The 23,761-nt window shown below is 42.6% G+C and overlaps 1 protein-coding gene across 1 annotated transcript in view; it reads right to left on the reverse strand.

Annotated features, from left to right (window-relative positions):
• The window catches only part of LOC145347633 (dihydropyrimidine dehydrogenase [NADP(+)]-like), a 710,299-nt gene that overhangs the window by 100,196 nt on the left and 586,342 nt on the right, over positions 1-23,761 (reverse strand). Inside the window, exon 19 of the mRNA XM_080195279.1 lies at positions 23,298-23,440. Coding sequence (XP_080051405.1) covers positions 23,298-23,440 — 143 coding nt within the window. The remainder of the gene's footprint in view (positions 1-23,297; positions 23,441-23,761) is intronic.

A 23,761-nucleotide genomic window follows, 5' to 3' on the forward strand; every position in this document is an offset into this window, starting at 1 on the left:
CCTATTTTCCTCATCTAAACCTATCATCGTGACCATCTACTCCCTTCTCCCTCACAGCCTTACACAGCTTCCCTTTACATGCTCCCAAACTATTCACTTTGACCACTCTCTGTTGCGTAACGGGTTAATTCTAACTGTGACATACTAATGAGACACTGTGTACATATTTCACAGGAAGTGAAGCCTTGCCTTATGATCTTGCTCACTCTCGTAGACCTCATGGTGAGACTCATGTAGCTCACAGTATGACAGAATTGTTACAGTGCAGAAGGAGGCCATTTGACCCACTGTGTCAGCACTGGCTTTCCAAATAACTTAGTCGGAATAAATTGTGTTCCAATCAAGTTATCTTCAGCAGAATCTCTAAATATTCTGTGCTCGCATAAGGAGACTGAGAATATAACATGGTGGCAGCGAAAGAAAGAACAAGCATGGAAAAGTCTCTGCCATCACCAGAAAGCTTTGCGCAGCTAACAGGCTTCAAGTAGGCAGGAGCCTGGCTGGATTGACATCAATGATTTGCCAGGTATCCCACCATGCCAGGCCTCATGGTGAAGCCAAAAACTAATTTGTGGCTGTGTAGCCAATATCCTAATCAGGCTAGGGGTGAGCAAAGGAAAAAGCTATGTTCGATGAAGTAATAAAAGTACTTGATGCCTACTTCAATCTGCGAAAGCATACCGTTGTCGAGTGGGCTAAATTTATCAAGCCTACCCAATGACAAGGGGTTCAGCACTGGTGCATTTATCAATGATCTGTAGAGGTTTGTAGAGAAGTGTGATATGGCAGGTTAAAAGATGAACTAATCAGGGACAGAATTGTTGTCGGAGACTTGGGTGAAGCATTATCTGACTACTTGCAGTTGAGAAATGACTTAACTTTAACAAAGGCAATTGAACTGAGCAGACAAGCAGGAAACAAAATTAATCAGTGATTTGGAGTGACAGGGAAAATGATATCCCAAAAAAGATTGAGTGGAATAAGGTAAATTTGAAAGCAGAGAAGTGGCTGTACCAAAGCCGGGAAGGCAGGAGGAGCACCCATCCATCAACCACCCCAGCTAACTGTAATCAGGGTGCTTAAAAACTGTCCCAGCAAAGAAGCCAAAGATCATAGAATCATTGAAGGAGGCCATTTGGTTCATCAAGCCTGCATCACCAATAACCCCACCCTGGTCCCATCCCCGTAACCCCACATATTTACTCTTTGAATCCCCCTCGCACTAAGGGGCAACTTATCATGGCCAATCAACCTAACCCATACATATTTGGGCTGTGGGAGAAAACCAGAGCACATGGAGGAAACCCACACAGACATGGGGAGAATGTGCAAACTCCAGACAGACAGTGACCCAAGGCCAGAATTGAAACCAGGTCCCTGGCCATGTGAGGCAGCAGTATTAACTGCTGTGCTGCCCCTGGTGTGCAAGCTGGGTGGATTGGCCATGCTAAGTCACCCCTTAGTGTCCCAAGATATGTATAGTTTCAGGGATTAATGGGGTAAAATATGGAGATAGGGCTGGGTAAGAGTTGGTGCAGACTTGGTGGACCGAATAGTGACCTTCTGCACTGTAAGGATTCTATGATTCTTTGAAATGCCATTTTTACAGAAAGAAGGGTCACTTGTGTGTTACAGCATGAAGCTTGTGTAGAATAATAATTGTGTAGAAAAAGAAATGTTTTTGGAAGGTAGCAAGATCCATGAAATAGAAACATATCAATGCTACTGAGATGCCTTTCCTCGGAGAGATTTAAGAATTGAGCGGAGGCTGATACCCAAGTAGGAGGAAACAAGACTTGCTTTAACTCAGGCACGGGTACAGCAGTTTCAGTTCTTTCTGGTGCTGAATTGTGGGTTGGAGAAATGTTTTCTTCAGCCATCATGCAAAAAGCAAGGTGGGACAGGAAGTTTCAAGCTCAAGGTCATAAGGCAACTCAATGCAACTCTTTAAAAGTGAGAGAGAGAGAGAGAGAGAGAAATCATTGAAGTCTTATATGTGATCCTCACCAAGAGTTACTCACCCTTAAACAGGAAAGCCTGAACTGCCTTGCATCTCATTTGCAGAATAGAGAAACTGGGGTCCTTGTGCATGAGTTGCAAAAACCCAGCCTGCAGGTGCAGCAGGTGGTCAGGAAGGCGAATGGGATGCTGGCCTTCATAGCGAGGGGGATTGAATATAAAAGTAGGGAGGTCTTGCTGCGGCTATATAGGGCATTGGTGAGGCCGCAGCTGGAGTACTGTGTGCAGTTTTGGGCGCCGTACTTATGCAAGGATATTTTGGCCTTGGAGGGAGTGCAGAGGAGGTTTACTAGGCTGATACCGGAGTTGAGGGGGTTGAGCTATGAGGAGAGGCTGAATAAACTAGGCTTGTACTCGTTAGAGTTTAGAAGAATGAGGGGAGATCTCATTGAGACGTATAAGATGATGAATGGGATGGATAGGATAGAGGTGGAGAGTATCTTCCCGCTCAGAAAGGACAGTAGGACTAGGGGGCACAGCCTCAAGATAAAGGGGGGGTGGTTTAGAACGGAGTTGAGGGAGAATTTCTTCACTCAAAGGGTGGTGAATCTCTGGAATTCTCTGCCCGTTGAAGTGGTGGAGGCTACCTCGCTAAATATTTTTAAGACGCGGGTTGATGGGTTTTTGATAAGAGAGGGGATTAAGGGTTATGGGGAGAGGGTGGGAATGTGGAACTGAGCCATGACAGATCAGCCATGATCTTATTGAATGGCGGGGCAGGCTCGAAGGGCTAGATGGCCTACTCCTGCTCCTATTTCTTATGTTCTTATGGAAAGGGATCAGCTTATGTAATTTTTTTTAAGGTGTTTAACGGGACTCCTAATTCTTAGAAATTAGCAAGCACACCTCCATGAAAACAACTCATAATGAAGATGATGAGATTTGATGCAAAGATTGAGCATGTTCTGGGAAAACAGCAGGCTGCAGCAGATAACCCCATGGCAGGACCTGAACAAGATGACATTGTCCATGTTGAAGAGGTAGAAGCCTTTGCATCAACAACAGCCCACAACTCTCCCAGCAACAACTCAGCAACTGAATGAAATCAGAGATGCAGAGAAATCTGATGAAACGTGTGCTCAGGTCAGACAGGACTGCGTCAAAGGGCGGCCAGCAAACATGCCACCCAATCCCATTCTCAGACAGTGTTATGAACAAGGAGAACATCTCAGTGTTGGTTTATGACTTACCCATCTATGACATGAAATCAGTCATTCTGGGTCTCAACATACTGCAATGATTGCACCAACAACATTCAGGCATCACAAGGTGCTGAGTCAGAACAAGATATTCTCATTGCTTGTCAGGTCTCTCAAAGTCTTTGGAAAAGATGATGTTAAAATGTACGACTTGTGCTATTCATCGCCAGCAGACAGGCGAACCACTGATGTTATCTTCCTTGCCGTGAAAGTCATGACACCTTGTGATGGACCTCTTTGAATACAAATATTCTTGATTGCGGTAGACCATTATTCAAGATGGACAGAAGTCAAGTAATTGCACGGCCACGCCTCTGAAGCAGTGATTACGGCCGGAATGTCACTGGCTTTCCAGCCCCGATTCCGGGGGTAGGCTCGGCTCGGAGAACAGCATTCTCCATTGGCCTTGGGCGGGATTGTGCAAAACTTGGGCAGATGTGCTGGTAAAATTCCGCCCTACATTATAGAGTCATACTGAGAGAGGTTCACTGCGTAGAAACAGGTCCTTCAACCCAACTTGTCCATGCTGCCCCTTGTTTTAACCCCATAAGCTCATCCCAGTTGCCCATATTTGGCCTATACCCTTCTATATCCATCTTATCCATGTAACTGTCTAAATGCTTTTTAAAAGACAAAATTGTACCCGCCTCTACTATTATCTCTGGCAGCTTGTTCCAGACACTCACCACCCTCTGTGTGGAAATATTGCTCCTCTGGATCCTTTTGTATCTCTCCCTCCCATCTTAAACTTATGCCCTCTAGTTTTAGGGTCCCCTACCTTTGGGAAAAGATATTGACTATCTCGCTGATCTATATCCATCATTATTTCATAGTTTCTATAAGATCACCCCTCAGCCTCCTGCATTCCAAAGAAAAAAATCCTAGTCTATCCAGCCTCTCCTTATAACTCAAACCATCAAGTAGATTTCTTCTGCACTCTTTCTAGTTTAATAATATCGTTCTATAATTGGGTGACTAGAACTGTACACAGTATTCCAAGTATGGCCTTACCAATGTCTTGTACAACTTCAACAAGACATCCCAGTTCCTGTATTCAATGTTCTGACCAATGAAACCAAGCATGCCAAATGTCTTCTTCACCACTCTGTCCACCTGTGACTCCACTTTCAAGGAGCTATGAACCTGTACTCCCAGATCACTTTGTTCTGTAACTCTCCCCAACGCCTACCATTAACTTAGTAAACCCTGCCCTAGTTCAATCGACGAAAATGCATCTCCTCGCATTTATCTGAATCAAACTCTATCTGCCATTCATCAACCCATTGACCCAACTGATCAAGATCCCATTGCAATCCTAGATAACCTTCTTCACTGTCTACTATGCCACCCATCTTGGTGTCATCTGTAAACTTACTAACCATAGCTACTAAATTCTCATTAAAATCATTAATATAAATGACAAAAAACAGTGATCCCTGAGGCACACAGCAGGTCCCAGGCCTCCGTTTTGAAAAACAACCCTCTACAACCACCCTCTGTCTTCTGTCATCCAGCCAATTTTGCATCCATTTGGCTACTTCACCCTGGATCCCATGAGATTTATGCAACAACCTACCACGTGGTACCTTGTCAAAAGCCTTGCTAAAGTCCATGTAGACAATATCAACTGCATTGCCCTCATCTACTTTCTTGGTTTCCCCTTCAAAAAGCTCAATCAAATTTGTGAGACATGGTTTTCCATTCACAAAGCTATGCTGACAGTCCTTAATCAGTCCTTGCATCTCTCAAAATATATTCTAACAACTTATCCACCACAGATGTGAGGCTTTTCCCTGCAGCCCTTCTTAAACAATGGGTCAACAGTTGCTACCCTCCAATCTTCAGAAACCTCACCCGTGATTCAAATTTCTTATGTTCTTATGTTCTAAATATCTCTCTAGGGGACCTGCAATTTCTTCCCTAGCCTCCCACAGTGTCCTGGGATACAATTGATCAGGTTCTGAGTATTTATCTATTTTGATGCGCTTTAAGACTTCCAACACCCTCTTCTCTGTTACATGTGCGCTCCTGAAGATATCAGTATTCATTTCCCCAAGTTCCCTAACATCCAGGCTTTGTTGAAGCATGTACGTTGTTGATGGAGATTTTTGGAATATGTGGAATCAGAGAATTAATGGCATCATCTGGATTTATCCATACTATCAGCTCACTAAGACACATTCAAGCCACTGGTGAATCTGAGAGAGGAATTTGTATCATGGAAGCCTTGCTGTAGAAGAAGAAAAACATTCCAACTTGCACTTCTGAGCTATCACTCAACTCCATTTCAAAGTGGTTGAGCACCATGTGAACTCCTAATGGGAAAGAAACTGAGAACCCAACTCCCTACTCTCCCGCACACATTCATGCCATCGGTACATGCTACAATCATAAGATGTGGATGTCTCTGGCTGGGCCAGTATTTATTGCCCATCCCTAAGAGGATGAGAAATGTGCAGCCAGATATGACACTATGACAAAAGTCACAAGACACACAACCTGCCAGGTCTCCAACTAGGAGAGCCAGTTTGGACCTGAGACCAAGCTTTCTATGGACAGGTGGTCGAACAGATGCCACATCCATAGCCCTATCTCATCCAAACAGATAATGGTACAGTGAGACAGAACAGACATGCAATGGTTTCTAAACAGAAGCAACTTTCTACAGAGCCGAAGCAATCATTTGCACAACTGAGCAAACCAGAGATGCTGCATTCATTTACCACGCCAGATGACAACAAGATTGTTGAAAAGGAGTTATCTGCCAATTCCTCTGCTCAGCTGAGTCTAAGAGATCACCTGCAAGACTTAATACCCAAATCTCCTCCTAAGGTGCTGAGGACCCATACGGGTATGCCAGTGAAATCACCAGAGCATTTGTCCCTATTAAAAAAGGACTTGAAGCCAGAGATTAAGAAGAAAATGGAGTATAAGCGTTAATTCTAATCAAGTGGTATGCTAATGAGACTCTGTATACATCATTATTGGAAGTGATGCAATGTCTCATAATCTTGCTCTTTCTTGCAGACCTCATGTTGAGATATAGTTCACAGTAAGATATGTTCCAATAAAATTAATGTTTTCCTTATCTCAGCAGACTCTAAGTATTCTACTTTCAATGAGACCAAAATTATCCAAGTAAGGGTTTCACATTCTCAGTGCTCTTTGGGTAAAGAATTTTCTTCTGAATTCCTTATTGGATTTTTTTGGTGACTATCTTACATTGATGGTTAGCTCTTCCCCACAAAGTGCAACAATCACTCTTTATCCACTCTATCAAAACCTTTCATTATTTGAAAGGCCTCTGTTCGGTCACAGCTCAGCTTTCTATATTCTAGAGGAAAAATTACCTGGCTTGTCAATGCTTTCCTGACATATACACTCATCGTCAGACATCTTTGTACTTCTGATAGTGAACATTACTCCACCCCACTGGACACCATAGTTAAGGTTATTATGATCCTGCCAGGGATCATTAATAGTTAAGAAGAAATCCAAATTACGTAGTTTTCAACTACGTTTTACCTTTTACATCTTCCAACTTTCCATGATGTGGAGATGCCGGTGTTGGACTGGGAAGGCACAGTAAGAAGTCTCACAACACCAGGGTTAAAGTCCAACAGGTTTATTTGGAATCATGAGCTTTTGGAGTGCTGCTCCTTCATCAAGTGATTCACCTGATGAAGGAGCAACACTCCGAAAACTCCTGATTCAAATAAACCTGTTGGACCTTAACCTGGTGTTGTGAAAAGACTTTCCATATACATTGCACCAATCTTGAAGGTAAAAACCCTTTCTAAAGACCAACCCAAAACTATGCCACTGCCCTCTAAAATTCAAGTAACTCTCCTCAGTGTTCCATCTGTTCTGTGAGGAAGGATTTTTTTCAGCTCAGTGACTCTCTATCATTTCTTCACAGACAACATGACTGTTGATGCCTTGGCAACTTGCTCAAGTTGCCAGCAGATACCAAACTGTCTTCTTGCAACTGCTCAAGTGAACTCTGCTGACTACTTTCTGTCACGAGGCTCTTTGAGAGCCACTGTGAATTTCTCCTACTAGTTGCAAGGTACAGAAAATCTTCCAGCAGCTTTTACCCCTCACAAAATCTAAAGTGAGATTAAGAACATAAAAACAAGGAGCAGGAGAAGGCCATTTGGCCCCTTGAGCCTGCTCCGCCGTTCAATAAGATCATGGTTAACCTTTTCGTGGACTCACTCCACTTACCCGCCCACTCATCATAACTCTTAATTCCTTTACTGTTCAAAAATTTATCAATCCTTGCCTTAAAAACATTTAATAAGGTAGCCTCAACTCATTCATTGGGCAAGGAATTCCACAGATTCACAACCCTCTGTGAAGAAGTTCCTCCGCAACTCAATCCTAAATCTGCTCCTCCTTATTTTGAGGCTATGCCTCCTAGTTCTAATTTCACTTGCCAGTGGAAACAACTCACCTATTTCTATCTTATCTATTCCCGTCATAATCTTATATGCTTCGATAAGATCTCCCGTCATTCTTTTGAATTCCAACGAGTATCGCCGCAGTCTACTCAGTCTTGCCTCATAAGCCAACCCTCTCAACTCCGGGATTAACCTAGTGAATCTCCTCTGCACCCTCCTCTGCCAGTATATCCTTTCTCAAGAAAGGAAACCAAAACTGTACATTGTACTCCAGGTATGGCCTCACCAGCACCTTATGCAGCTGCAACATAACCCTCACTGTTTCTAAACTCCATCTCTCTAGCAATAAAGGACAAAGTTCCATTTGTCTTCTTAATTACCTGCTGCACCTGCAAACCAACTCCTTGAGATTCCTGCACAAGGACACTCAGGTCCCTCTGCACAGCAGCATGCTGCATTTGTTTATTATTTAAATAATAGTCCATTTTGCTGTAATTCCTACCAAAATGGAAGACCTCACATTTACCAACATTGTACAGTAAGAAGTCTTGCCCACTCACTTAGACTATCTATATCCCTTTGCAGACTTTCAGCGTCCTCTGCACATTTTGCTTTGCCACCCATCTTAGTGCCACCTGCAAATTTTGACAAACTACACTTGGTCCCCAACTCCAAATCATCTGTGTAAATCACAAATAATTGCAGTCCCAACACTGATCCCTGAGGCACACCACTAATCATTGATTTCCATACAGAAAAACACTCATTTACCTCCACTCTTTTTGTTAGTTAACCAATCCTCTATCCATGCTAATGCATTAACCATAACACCGTGCACCTCTATCTTACGTAGCAGTCTTTGGTGTGGCACCCTATCAAATGCCCTATTTGCATTCCGTGTTAGTATTTTTTCTGTGTGAAGTGCAGGCCAAATTCTCCATCATCTTCTCTGAGATGTCTCCATCTGATGAGACGTAATCTGCACCACAGCAAAACTGCAACCTCCTACTTTTGTGTGTTCTCTAAAACATAAACAGCTTGCTTCCATTACCAATCAGACACAGATAAGTTAAACGAAGGAACGTCAAACAGAAATGTAAACAAATTATTTACCTACAACACAACTCTTTGATTCTGTAACCATATTAATTATTCTTACTTCTCAGAGAATTTTATGACTCCACCTCTCACAGGCCCTTTAAAGGAAAACTCCTGCTTACATCCTAGTTTTACCTTTCTTGATCTGGGAAATACATATATAAATTAAAATATTTTATTGAATAAATTCTGCATTACAAACAGAGGCGGGTCACTTATTGTTTCTGTTTTCTGCTTCTACCTTGGTATAATAAACAGAGGTTAGTGCTTAGCTGTAATTAACGATAAGACTGTTTGAATTCTATTCAGTTGAGCTGTCTAGCAATTTCTTAACCAGATGCCCCCATTTATCTGCATTTAATACTTAATCCTAAAAATAAATATCATATTCTAAAATACATGAATTATAGGCTCGATATTCACAACAATGGTTTAACCATCGAACTGTAGAAGAGTTATGGTGCAGAAAGAGGCCATTCAGCCCATCATGTCTATGCCAGCTAAAGAGGGAAAAAAGTAAATAAGCCACTCATTTAAATCTCACTTTCCAACAGCTGGTTCATAACCTTGCAGGTGACTACACACAGCCCTGCACCATTTAGTTGAGTTAAATGTTTCAGCCTCATAACCAACTAAGGTAGGGAATTCCGGATGTCCAGCAACCTCTGCATGAAAAAAATCTTTCTTCATGACCCCTCTAATCCTTCTGCCTATTACCTTAACTCAATGCCCTCTGGTAATTGAGCCCTCAGCCAGGGGAAACAAGTCTTTCCTGTCTATCCCACCTAATCTTCTCATAATTTTGCACAGCTCAATTAAGTCACCCCTTCGCCTCCTCCGTTCTAAGGAGAAAACGCTAGCCTATCCAATCTCTCCTCATCACTGCAATTTCCAAGCCCCGGCAACATTCTAGCAAACCTCCTTCGTACTCTCCCCACAACAATTATGTTCTTCCTATAATGTGGTGACCAGAACTGTACACAAAATTCCAGCTGTGGCCTAACCACAGATCCATCATTACATCCCTGCTTTTGTATTCAATACCTGACCCAATAAAGGAATGATGTGGATATGCCGGCGTTGGACTGGGGTAAACACAGTAAAAAGTCTGACAACATCAGGTTTAAGTCCAACGATTTATTTGATAAATAATTTGATATCAAATAAATCGGTTGGACTTAAACCCAATAAAGGAAAGCATTCCATATACTTTCTTGACCACCTTGTCCAGCCATCTTCAAGGGCTGGTGGACATGCACTCCAAGGGCTTTCACTCCCTCCAGCTCTCTTCATATCTTCCGATTTATTGAGTGTTCCTTTGCTTTGTTTGCTTTTATTAAAGGCATTATGTCACACTTTCAGGTGGCACAGTGCTTAGCACTGCAGTCTCACAGCACCAGAGACCCAGGTTCGATTCCCGGTTTGGGTCACTGTCTATGCGGAGTCTGTATGTTCTCTTTGTGTCAGGGTGGGTTTCCTCCAGGTGCTCCGATTTCCTCCCATATTCTGAAAGACATGCTGGTTAGGTGCATTGGCTGTGCTAAATTCTCCCTCAGTGTACCCGAACAGGTGATGGGGTGTGGCAATTAGGGGATTTTCACAGTAACTTCACTCCAGTGTTAATGTACTTGTAATAAATAACCCTTTTCTGGATTGAATTTCATTTGCGCTTCTCCGCACACTCAACCAAACTATTGCTATCTTTCCTGAGTTGACAGCTATCCTCTTCACTATCAAATACACAGCCAACTTTGTTTAATGTTTGATTTGTTCCATCCACAAGTTGGATAAATATTTTAGATCTGAATTTCTAAGCAATAAATATTTTCTGTTTAAATTGGGTTTAATACATAGAATTTAAAAAAATGGCAGTAAGGTCTCAATAGCTATTTTGTTCATTAAAAACGTAAGGGGTGCCCGATAATTACAAGTTGGTCATTCAAGAGAAAATCCTCTTATAATGTCCCAGTTTTTGTTATACAACTCATTATTGCAGATTTTCTCTCTTTCCAACTGATTTGCTAATTGGGACATCATCTTATTTTAGTCTAATAAACTGGTTGAGCAGTCTGTTTTGAGCTCAGCTGGATTGTCTGTCAGCACTTCAAACCATTTTGCCACACGAACATCAAAGGTGGACTTCCTACACAACAGATTTAGTACTAATGTAACTGAATACCAGAATAAATCAAACCGAGAATTCCTCAGTAGTTTTCAGGCAATTGTAACATCAGTCCCTTTCATCTGCTTTACAACTGTGTCACCGCACTGATTGGAACTCCTTTTAAGGCATTTGCTTGCTTTGTATGCCTGAATCTCAAAGGATATTACAGTGATAAAAACTTGAACATCAATGCAAGGAGCAACGTGCTGATCGTGCGATGGAACTGGGCATTACTCAGTCACAAGAATAAATGGATCTGTTCCAACTGTCAATAACAGGTAGGATTTGGGTTGGTGGGAAGTTAAAATGTTAAAAACCTGAACCGAACTCACTCACTTCCAATCTTAAAGCAGGCGAGATCAGGAACTATCTGATCACAGGTAGCAAGTTGGTCAGTAACACCTACTGTGAGAGGATATGGGTGGCACGGTGGCACCGTGCTTAGCACTGCTGCCTCACGGTGCCACAGATCCGGGTTCGATTCCTGGCTTGGATCACTGCCTGTGCGGAGTCTGCACATTCTCCTCGTGGGGTTCCTCCTGGTGTTCTGGTTTCCTCCCACAGTCTGACAGACGTGCTAGTTTGGCCACGGTAAATTCTACCTCAGCATACCCGAACAGGCTCCGGACAGTAGTGACTAGGGGATTTTTCACAGTAACTTCATTGCAGTGTTAACATAAGCCGACTTGTGACACTAATAAATAAACTTAAAATACATGTATTTTTAAATTTAACTTTTATGCTTTTGATGCAGACTCCACTTCAGTTAGCTCAGTTGGCTGGACGAGTAGTTAGTGACGCAAAGGGATTCCAACAGCATGGGTTCAATTTCCGTACCACCTGAGGTTATTCATGAAGATCCCGCTTTCTCAACCTTGCCCCCTCGCCTGAAGTGTGGTGGTTTTCAGGTTAAGTCACCATCAATCAGCTCCCCCCTTCGAGAGAAGAGCATCTTATGGTCATCTGCGACTTTACCTTTTACTTCAGAACAGAGACGGAACTGAAAAAGTTCTTGTTACAGTTGTACCGCTGTTTTGGTGATACCACATCTGGAATGCTGTGTGCAGTTTTTGGTCTCCACATTTAAGAAAGGATACATTTACTTGGGAGGCCTTTCAGCAAAGGTTCACTAAATTGGTTTCTGGGATGAGGGAGTAAATTGGGCTTCTATTTTCTGGAATTTAGAAGAATGAGAGGTAATCTTGTTGTAACCTACAAAATTGTGACGGGGTTAGATGGGATAGATACTGAGAGATTGATCGGGATATCTGAAACACTGGGGCATACCCTCAAGATAAGGGCACATTCATTTAGAACTGATAGGAGGAGAAATTTCTTATCTCAAAAGGTTGTGAACCTCTTGGAATTCTCTACCCCAGTGGGTTGTGGACGCTCCATCATTGAAAACATTTAAAGATTAGAATCTCAGGGAATCCAGGGATATGGTGGGTAGGCAGGGAAATAAAGTTGAAGCTCAATCTCAGCCAAGATTGTATTGTGTAAATGGAGAAAAAATGGCCATAATGACTTGACAACAATAGTCACAGTGGTGGCTCTAAAATGGCTATTCTGGCTGAGAGTTAAGCATGCTGGGATTTTTGGTCAACTTATAATTAAAACCAGATGCAGGTCGTAAAGTTACTGAGTCAGAGATCTGATCTGGAAACTGTGATCTGACTAAATGAGAGAAGTTGTTTACTTCTGAGTAGACAGAGTGGCCTTGAATTTTATTGCCATTACATGTGGAACATGTTGTGTGAAGTAAGCCTAATGGCATCATTCACAAGTAATTTCATTGATGTTCGAGCCATGTGATGAGTTTCTGGTCACACAACTGGCTGGATGACAGCAAATCTTCTCGAAGCAAGTGGAGAATTTGTAGACAAAAGGCGTTGCAGTCCTTTGTTTGCCAGCGACAACACTATAGAGATTAACCATCGTAAGAAGAATGCCCTGAAGGAATTTTCCTCAGAGAAGATGATGTGAGTAGATTCAACATTGGAAAGAATATGGTCAATTCTTCCCTAAAGCGGGTTGTGTCCATTTTCAGTTAAATAGTTGGAGTTAATGTTCAATTAAGAGTTAAAGTTCAGTAAAGTTGATGTTCAGTTCAGAATTAAAGTTCAGTGGAGAGTTGAGATTCAGTTAAGAGTTCAGAAAAAGGGTTAATGAGTTGCAACTGTTTAAATTTGAGTTGGTCTAAGAAGGGTTAAATAAAGAAAGAAATGGTTGGATGATTCAACTCCTGTTTTTGTTTGTCTCATTAAACTGGAATGCTTGGAAGGTGTTCAGATTAATAGTCAAATAATAATCAAATGTCAGAGCAGGCTCGATGGTCTATTCCTGCTCCTATTTCTTGTGAAACCAAAAGAGAAAGCACCAACAGTAAACACATAACGGAAACTGAACTTCCCAATCGCTAAGAAAATTAGGAGCAAGCTGAGGTTTGGAACTCAAATCTAAACCTTACTGAAAGATATAAAAGGTCACAGAGCAGTCCAAGCAGCAGCAGTTGCTGAGTGCACTGGAGCAGAACAGACAAGCAGAAGAAGACTGAAAAGAGGTTAAATCCAAAAGCTGAGAATAAGCAATGAGAGTAAGTTGCTGCAGCTGTTTATGTTACTTAAGAATAACAATGGTAGATCTACGCCAGCCAGGCCAAGTTGAGCAGATTCTGCAGGTGAGTGCCGTTTGTGGTGAAGGTTGTGCCCATAGGACTCAAGGTGTTTGTGCACCGCTATAGATTAGCTCGTGACCTAAAAAGAGCTGACATTCATCATGATGATGTCTACATTTGAAAGATTTTGTGGTTCACTGTAATGAGTGGATCACTGAGCCAATTTGTAAGACCTTAGTTGTATTTGCCATTAGCGTGCAATTTTTAGTTTATACTCAACCAGAGTTTGCCTGTCAAATTCATGTTTAGCTCGTTAATTCTGAGTTTACGAATACAGGATAGATAGTAATCGGTGTTTGCTTTGTTGACTCTTATACAGTAAAATAAGTCTGTTTTAAACCAACGAACCTTGTAGATTTATTCTATTGGGGGATGAACCCGGGAATGCTGTTCCCCAAGCTTCTTGTTTCATTGGAGTAGAACATAGAACATAGAGAAACTACAGCACAAACAGGCCCTTTGGCCCACAAGTTCCGCCGATCACATCCCTACCTACTAGGCTTACCTATAACCCTCAATCCTATTAAGTCCCATGTACATATCCAGAAGTCTCTTAAAAGACCCTATCGAATTTGCCTCCACCACCACCGACGGCAGCCGATTCCACTCACCCACTGCCCTCTGAGTGAAAAACTTACCCCTGACATTTCCTCCGTACCTATTCCCCAGCACTTTAAACACATAAGAATAGGTGCAAAGTATTGACATGATCCTTTTCTCTGCAAAGGACAGAGTCCTTTGTGTGAATGTGTCCAGTTTCTAGCACGCATTAATAAGCCACAGGATGACGCTGACTGATAATCTGGTGGATTGTATAAAACAACAGATTATCGCAAAGTACTGACCGTACCCATCCAGCCCGCGTATGCAACACTCATAGTTTTGTGTCCACAATTAAATATGGCTCTATGATTGGAACACACTTGAACAATCCTGATTGCATTAAGAATTACACTGAAACCAATTTAAGATTATCAGTCAGGCTTGCTGATAGGCTCTCTCCTGCATGCTAGTAGCCATTTATATTCACACATTGGCATTGCATCTTTTTCAACTAAATAAAAGTTTTGGGACAAACATTTCCTCATTCGTTCCCCTCGGCAACAATGTCTTGACCAGTCAGAGTTAACCTGCTGGTTTGGATTTGAACAAAAGCTTGGCAGTTAAGTATTCTCTGCTGCACTCTCCATGGCAATGCTAAATGGAGCCCACATACCAACCAACCAACCAACAGTCTGTTCTAATACATGTTAACTTTTTCCTTCTTTACTTTTATCTTGTGAGCTGTCCTGATGAGTGCAAGGTGAATAGCTGTGATAGCTCGTCTCTTTTTTTTTTAAGCAACCCTCAAGTTAGAATCATAGAATCTAACAATGCAGAAGGAGGCCATTTGGCCCATCAAGAGTGCATCAGCTCTCCATAAGAGCATTTTACTCAGGCACCATCCCCGTAACCTAAGTATCTACCCCGCTAATCCCTCTAAGCTACGCACTTCTGGACACTAAGGCCATTTAGCATGGCCAATCAACCCAATCAGGACATCATTAGACTGTGGGATGGAACTGGAGCCACCTGGAGGAAACCCACGCAGAAACAGGGGGAACATACAAGCTACTCATAGACAGTCACCCAAGGCTGGAATTGAACCCGTGTCCCTGACGCTGTGGAGCAGCAGCATTAACCACTGTGCCACAGTGCTGCCCTTAATAGTTTTGTAGTTGCCATTAGACTAGCTTTTTTTTTAAAGAAACCCAATTTTATTGATTGAATTTCAATTCCACCAGCTGCCATGGTGGGATTTGAACCCATGTCCCTAGACATTAGCCCAGGACTCTGTATTACTCATCCAGTGATATTACCACTAGGTTATCAGCTCCCCCTAAATTCTGTGTAAACACATTACTGTTCATTCATTGAGTAAATAAGCAGGATTTTGAATTTCATCACGTTTTAAAAATCGTAACTGGTCTGTACTGAGATCGTAACAGAATTGGGGGATCTTTGCACGATTTAAATCCACTAATGGAAACAGGTGCTAGTACTTGCTACGCCTAAGGCTAACAAAATCTCACAGTGAATTTTACATACTTATTGGAAAGCATGAAGGCTTTGTCAATTGCTGTGACTTTTCTGGAGAGGGAAGGTTTATCCCTAAGTGATTTCTGATAATTAATCAAGGATATGCTCATAGCTTGAACAGAAAAGTTGAAGTTAGAGTTAAAAGCAGGAGCTAAAAAAAGAGTCGACATGATTGAAGTATTAGCATAACGCATGGGATTAGAAGAAGAAGAATATTATACTTTAGAGTGGATTAAGTGAATACATATTCATATACTGCCATTTTTAACCAATAAACCTTAAAGCGTCTACATGGACAGCACTTGCTGACAGCTTTTGTTTCAACAGATGTTAAACAGACCTTGTCTGTGCCATGCATAAAGTAACAGCTGTCTGAAAGATGTGCTGGTTAGGTGCATTGGCCACGCTAAATTCTCCCTCAGTTTACCTGAACAGATGCTGGAGTGTGGCGACTAGGGGATTTTCACAGTAACTTCATTGCAAGTGTTAACGTAAGCCTACTTGTGACACATATAAAACTTTTAAAACTTTTTCAAGCTCTCTTCACATTAAGCAAAGAGAGGAAAAAGCTGGGGAACTTTAAAAGCTTCTATGATGGTAATGTCTCCCTTAATCTGCTCAAAAGGCATTCTCTGGTTCTGACCTTCACAAATTAGGAAACGGACTTTAAAAATTTATTTTTCTATAGCAAGGTTAAACTCTCTACTTCAGAAATAGGAACAATTGGAGGTAAACAGGAAAGATATTAGAGGCATATTGTAGAGTGCTGTGACCATATGTCTGGCTCACAGTGTGAATAATAAAACTATGTTCACAATTAAATAATGAAACCATGTTCACAATTAAATAATAGACAATAATAAGGACACATGAAGGGGCAGAGTTAATCAAAGAGACAACACCCATTGTTGCTAAAGAATGATAAAATCTGGTTTTGAAGGATGGGACAGTTCCAGCTTTCTTTCAGAACATCAGAAATATTGTAGAATGGTACTGATCGAACCTTTTAATGTTTCTCAAGATGTTGGGGACATTGTAAAGCACACAGTTTTTGTATTCAAAAGCTGAACTGATTCATACGGTCCCTACAGTGCAGAAGGAGGCCATTTCGTCCAACAAGCCTGCACCAACCACAAACCCATCCAGGCCTGTTCCTTTAACCCCACATATTCACCTTGCAAATCCCCTGACCCCAGGGTCAATTTAGCATGGGTAATCAATCTAACCCACACTTCTTTAGACTATGGGAGGAAACCAAAGCACCCGGAAGAAACCCACACAGACACGGAGAGAATGTGCAAACTCCACACAGACAGCGACCCAAGCTGCGAGTCAAACAGGGATCCCTGGCACTGTGAGGCATCAGTGCTAACCACTGTGCCACTTTTCACCCCTACTCAGGAATTCAGGTGAAACTTTACTTTGAATATTGAGAGGCATTCTTAAATTGATATTAGCTGTGGCGCTGTATTTTACAGTTTTATTAGATTCTGTAGTCAGCTCTGTTTATCTTAAATGGCACTAACTTTGAAGATCTTCCCTGGCATGGTGATTTCAAGATGTGGAGATGCCAGCGTTGGACTGGGGTAAACACAATAAAAAGTCTCACAGCACCAGGTTGAAGTCCGACCGATTTATTTGATAGTAAACCCACAAGCTTTCGGAAACGCCATTTCTTCGCAGGTGTTTGGAAGGTCCCACACACCTGACGAAGGAACAGTGTTTCCGAAAGCTTGTGGGTTTACTATCAAATAAACTGGTTGGATTTTAACCTGGTGTTGTGCGACTTCTTCTTATGGTAATTTCAGGCAGAAATGTTTGCGTTCCTGCCTATCAGCTGTGCAACTTCTGAAGTGGCCTGGTCAATTTAACCCCCATGCACCCCACCCCCACCCCCCATGCACCCCTGGCCACCTGCCAGGACCTTAAATCATTGCAGCACTCCATTCTTTCTGATTGTATCTCAGCTTGGTATGGCTCCTGCTCTGCCCAAGATTGCAAGAAACTACAACGGGTCGTGAATGAAGCCCAGTCGATCATGCAAACCAGCCTCCCATCCATCGATTCTGTTTATACTTCCCGCTGCATCGGAAAAGCCAGCATAATTAAGGACCACGCACACCCCGGACTACTCTGTTCCACCTTCTTTCATCAGGAAAAAGATACAAAAATCTGACGTCACGTACCAACCAACTCAAGAACAGCTTCTTCCCTGCTGACATCAAGTGTTGGAATCAACCTACCTCAGTTGATCTTTCTCTGCACCATAGCTATGACTGTAATACTGCATTCTGCACTCTCTCCTTTCCTTCTCTATGAACAGTATGCTTTGTTTGTACAGTGCGCAAGAAACAATGCTTTTAATGTTCATTTATTAGTCACAAGTAAGACTTACATTAATACTGCAATAAAGTTATTGTGAAATTCCCCTCATCGCCATGCTCCACCGCCTGTTCAGGTCAATGCACCTAACCATCTAACGCACCTTATATTTTTCACTGCATACTAATACATGTGACAAGAATAAGTCAAATTAAATCAAATCAGAGAGTGGTTCTGCTATTCCTTGCTGCCTGAATAACAAAGCATTTTCTGTTTATCACGTTAAGAAATAATAGCCGTGCACTTCTGCGATGCTCCCCTCCACCTCCTCTTCAAAGCATCCAAAGTACCAGCCTGCAAGAGTTCCTAACAAGTAGCAATATCAATTAGAAGCAAAAATATTTTTAAAAAATGCTTGCGAGGAAAACAGCGAGAAAGATTGTTGAGCTGCAGTAATTGCCACTTAGCCTTCTCACTGAAATCTACCTTTGGGCCATTGGCAAAGAGCCAGGGTTCAAAACTGTCAACCGTGTCCCAGTAAAACAAGTTAAATAAAGTCCAAATATGCATCAAGTAACATCTATGCATGGTAACAGCATCGAAGGAGGCCATTCAGCCCATTGTGTCACTGCTGGGTCTCTGCAAGAGCAATTCACCTCGCGCCAGTCCCCCACCTTTTCCCCAGATCCTCATCACTCACTGCTTAAAAAATCTTTCCCTCGCCTCACCGTTGCTTCTCCATAAATTGAGAAACGGTAGGTTTAAATCTGAGATGAGGAGGAATTATTTCTCACAGAGGGTGGCAAATTTGTGGAACTCGCTGCCCCATAGCGCCATGGAGTCTAAACCACTGACTGGTTCCAAGAAGTAGGCAGATATATTTCTAATAAAAAAAAGGGACAAGGGGGTATAGGAAACAGATAGGGAGGTGGATCTGAGACCAGAGAGAGATCAGCCATGATCTGATTGCATGGCAGAGCAGGCTCGCGGGGTTAAATTTGGCTACTTCTGCTCCTAATTCCTATGTTCCTATGTTTTTTTGTCAATCGCCTTAATTCTGTGCTCTCTGATTTTGTAATCCTTCCACAATGGGAATAGTTTCTCCCTAACTGCTCTGTTCAAACTCCTCATGAATTTGAACACCTCTATCAAATCTCAGCCTCAATCCGCTCTTCACCGAGGAGAACAGCCCTGCTTCTCCAATCTATCCTGAAGCTCCTCCTCTTTGTAACCATTCTCTGAATGGTTTCTGCCGCCTTCTCCAAAGCCTTCCCATTATTCCTAAAGTGTGGTGCCTCGATCTGGCCACAATATTTCAGTTGAGGCCAAACCCGTATTTCATAAAATGTAATCCCTCTGTCACAGACACCTCAGCTTCTGTATTGGTAAGAATAACCACAGTGTACTTTACCCAGTAATTATGAGGCGAACTTTCAAACTGCTGTGGAGGTAGGACTGGAGGTTGACTAGGCCGCAATTTCTCACCACTGGTTGGCACGGTGGTTTGCCAGCATAGTCTTTCCGCAGGGTCATTTTTGGAGAGCCTGGTAAGGGATAGCTTAATAAGGCAACTGAAGGGCTGAATAGGCCAATGTTCTAAGGTTGACTGGAATTTCCCTGTGGTGGCTGAAACCTGGCTGATGCATGGGGCCACCACCATTCAGCAGTGGGAGGAGAGGGGTGTTGGAAGTTCGGTGTTCCAGTATCATTTTAAACTAACCCCCCCACTCCCCATTCTCCCTCCAAAACCATGGCCTGGAAGCTCTTTCTGCAATCTATATTTTGAGAAACTCTCCAGCTCAAAACAAAGGCATTTTTGTAACTCTTTACCTCTCTTTTGCCCATCTTTGTCTGTGGAACTGCCAATGTGTGGATGCTGGAGGGCCTTCTATTGGCTCTCCAGCCTTTGGTGGGGACTCTTGGAGACTGCCACATCCTAGGCCATCTCCTCACACACGGTCCTCTGATTCCTGACGGGCCATGTGTAGGTCCTCACTGTGCAATTCTTCCCAACATCAGGACTGGGACCCATAAACACTCATTCAATCCACTATGTCTCATCAAAGCTTCCGAATAATTGGTCCTACAAATGTTTTGTCAGGCACTTAAAGCAATTTGAGACTAGAAAGGTCCAAAATATAAAGGAAAAGAGTTGTTCCAAAATAAGGAAAAGTAATGTTTTGGATTTCAACGACATAAATTCAGTCATCAACTGACAATAAATATATGGGCGTGGAAGGCAATTAAATTCATATTCATCCACCCAGATTGTTTCTAAAAGCCCTTTCCCTACCAAAGCATTCAATTGGTCAGAATTATAAAATAATATAACAGTGAAGAAGCCAGCCCAGCTCAGCTGTTTTGGCCCTTTGGTGGAGATATTGAATTGATGTCACTGCACTGACTACTCCTTCCTTGGAGCCTTGTCGTTTTTTTGCACTATTCAAGTATTTACCCAATTCCATTTTGTAAATTACAATTGAATCTGCTTCTACCATTCTTAGGCCATACACTGCAGATCATGACAACTTTATAGAATTCCAACAGTGTAGAAGGAACTGTGGACAGTTCTGGTCACCCTATTACAGAAAGGATATTATTAAACTAGAAAGAGTGCAGTTGAACAAGATTTACTAGGATGCTACCAGGACTTGATGGTTTGAGTTATAGAAAGCGGCTGGATAGACTAGGACTTTTTTCTCTGGAGCGTGGGAGACTGAGGGGTGATCTTATAGAGGTCTATAAAACAATGAGGGGCATAGATCAGCTAGACAGTCAATATCTTTTCCCAACGGTAGGGGAGTCTAAAACTAGAGGGCATAGGTTTAAGGTGAGAGGAGAGAGATACAAAAGGATCCAGAGGGACAATTTGTTCACACAGTGGGTGGTGAGTGTCTGGAACAAGCTGCCAGATGTAGTAGTAGAGGCGGGTACAATTTTGTCTTTTAAAAAGCATTTAGACAGTTACATGGGTACGATGGGTATAATGAGATATGGGCCAAATATTGGGATTAGGGTAGGGATATTAAAAAAAAGGGCAGCATGGACAGGTTGGGCTAAAGGGCCTGTTTCCATGCTGTAAATGTCTGTGACTCCATGATTCTATGAGGCCATTTGGCCCATCAAGTCTGCACTGACAATTCCACCACGCCCTATCCCCATAACCCCACGTATTTAACTTGCTAATACCCCTGACACTAATGGGCAATTTAGCATGGCTGATCAATCTAACCCACATATCTCTGGATTGTGGGAGGAAAGCGGAGCACCTGGAGGAAAGTCACGCCGACTTGGGGAGCATGTGCAAATTCTAGACAGACAGTGACTGAAGGCTGGAATTGAACCTGGGTCCCTGGCACTGTGAGGCAGCAGTGCTAACCACTGGTGCCACTGTTCCGTCCCTTGCTGTGTAAAATCTGGTCTCTGGCCAGAATTTCACTCTTTTGCTACCAAATAAACCTGTTGGACTTTAACCTGGTGTTGTGACGCTTCTTACTGTGTGTACCCCAGTCCAACGCTGGCATCTCCACATCAGAATTTTACTGGCATGCCTGTCCTGATTCTGAGGGTGGGTGAGGCTCAGAGAATGGCATTCTCCATTGGCCTCCCACGGGATCGTATGAACCTCAGGCCATAGAACACTACAGCACAAACAGGCTGTTCGGCCCACAAGTTGCGCCGATCATATCCCTACCTACCAGGCCTATCTATAACCCTCAATCCCATTAAATTCCATGTACTCATCCAGAAGTCTCTTAAAAGACCCCAACGAGTTCTCCTCCACCACCACCGACAGCAGCTGATTCCACTCACCACCCTCTGAGTGAAAAACTTACCCCTGACATCTCCTCTGTACCTATTCCCCAGCACCTTAAACCTGTGTCCTCTCGTAGCGGCCATTTCAGCCCTGGGAAATAGCCTCCGAGAATCCACCCTCTCTATACCTCTCAACACCTTATAAACTTTTATCAGGTTGCCTCTCATCCTTCGTCTCTCCAGGGATAAAAGACCTAGCTCTGTGTTTTTTTTCCAATTTGTAAATCAATCTTTGACTATTTATTGTCAGACTATTGATCCAGCATCCAGGACTTGATAAGCAGAAGTTTCCTTCAATTAAATATTGGATGACTGAAGCCATTTTTTGCCCCTGCTCCAAATTCCATTCCCTCGCTCCTGACTTCCTACACCACTCCACCTCTCTACCTCACTTTCTTCCTCCTTTAAGATGTTCTTTGACCGAGCTTCTGTCCAACTAAACTATAGTGTGGCTTGGCACCATACTTTATTTTGTAATGATCCTGTGAAGCATCCTGGGAAATGTCATTATGTTAAAGGTGCCACGTAAATATAATTTGTTGCTACATTTTATCCATCGTTCAGCATGCTGATCACTCTTTGGCTGAGAATGTGATGGTAAATGTGGCTCTCACCTCTGTCACGACTGGAATGTTGCACAGTTCCCCAACCTTGACTTTAGATATCGCCATTCCAAAAGCAATCACTATCCCCTAGATTTGTTAATCCTACCTTCCCTCCTTGACTTCACAAACCTGTGCACAATTAGCCAAGTTATACAAACTAGGTTAGTATAGAAAGGTCAATTTTTTAAATTTAATTTTAATTTTATTTTTCATTAGTTTCACAAGTCAGCTTCCTTTAACACTGCAATGAAGTTACTGTCAAAATCCCCTCCAGTGCCTGTTCGGGTACACTGAGGGAGAATTTAGCATGGCCTATGCGCCCAACCAGCATGTGTTTTGGACTATGGGAGGAAATCAGAGGACCCGGAGGAAGCCCACACAGACATGGGGAGAATGTGCAGGGCAGGATTTTACAGCCACGCTCATCCTGAAATCGTAAAATACCCACCTGAGGTCAACGGAAATTTTCATGGTCCATCCCTCACCCAGTCCGACTCCCGTGATAAAATTCTGGCCGCAGACTCTGCATAGACAGTGACCCAAGCTGGGAATCGAACCCAGTACCTGGCTCTGTGAGGCAGCAGTGCCACCATGCCGCCCCTCAAAAAAAAATCAAAGAAATCCCATAGCAGAAAAATAATGCCACTGGTGTTGGCTGCAATTGTAGCGGGCAAACTGTCCATTAACAGCAAACAGCCGCCGGCAGTCTTTCCTGATACCCTTCCACTTGCAGTACCTCAAAACTGACGAATGAGTAGAATTCTCCCTTACGATTGCTGTGTCTGCAGCAACTGCTCCAGTGACTTAATACCAAGATTCTAAAGCATGACAATACATCTCATATACCTCTCAGAAGTGCAGCAGTAACCATACTGAAAGAAAACAGTATGACTCCAATGGTTAGATCAAATGTACCTGCAATACCGAGGCACCACAATTCAGAAATTGCAGTCCTGCTTCAGCTGAATCAATCCCTCCGGCAGCGAGAATTGGAAATCCTGGCATGGCCTGTCCGATGGACGATACTGCACGTAAGGCTATCGGCCTGATTGCATTCCCTAGAAAGAAAGATTGCCTATTAGCATGAATCCCTGGGTAAAGTAATAGGAGTAATTTCTAACCTTTCAAGCATTTCTGTTATGATGATCCTCAATACGTTATTGCTCTATTAAACTTAATCTGATTTTACATTGCATGCACAAAGATCACTAGTGCGGATTAATGTAGAAAGTCAAAATGCACCTTCCTCCGAAAGAATAATTTGAGTTACAAATGTACGGAATCTTCTGTTCTTTGACTTTTGCATCATAATTTGACACCAACCGTATCATTTTTATTACTGCCCAATTTACAGACAAAAGTAATGTTTGGAGAAATAT

Source organism: Carcharhinus amblyrhynchos, chromosome 9 (genome assembly GCF_965287045.1).
Source record: "Carcharhinus amblyrhynchos chromosome 9, sCarAmb.v2.hapA, whole genome shotgun sequence".
NCBI classification, from domain to species: Eukaryota; Metazoa; Chordata; class Chondrichthyes; order Carcharhiniformes; family Carcharhinidae; genus Carcharhinus; species Carcharhinus amblyrhynchos.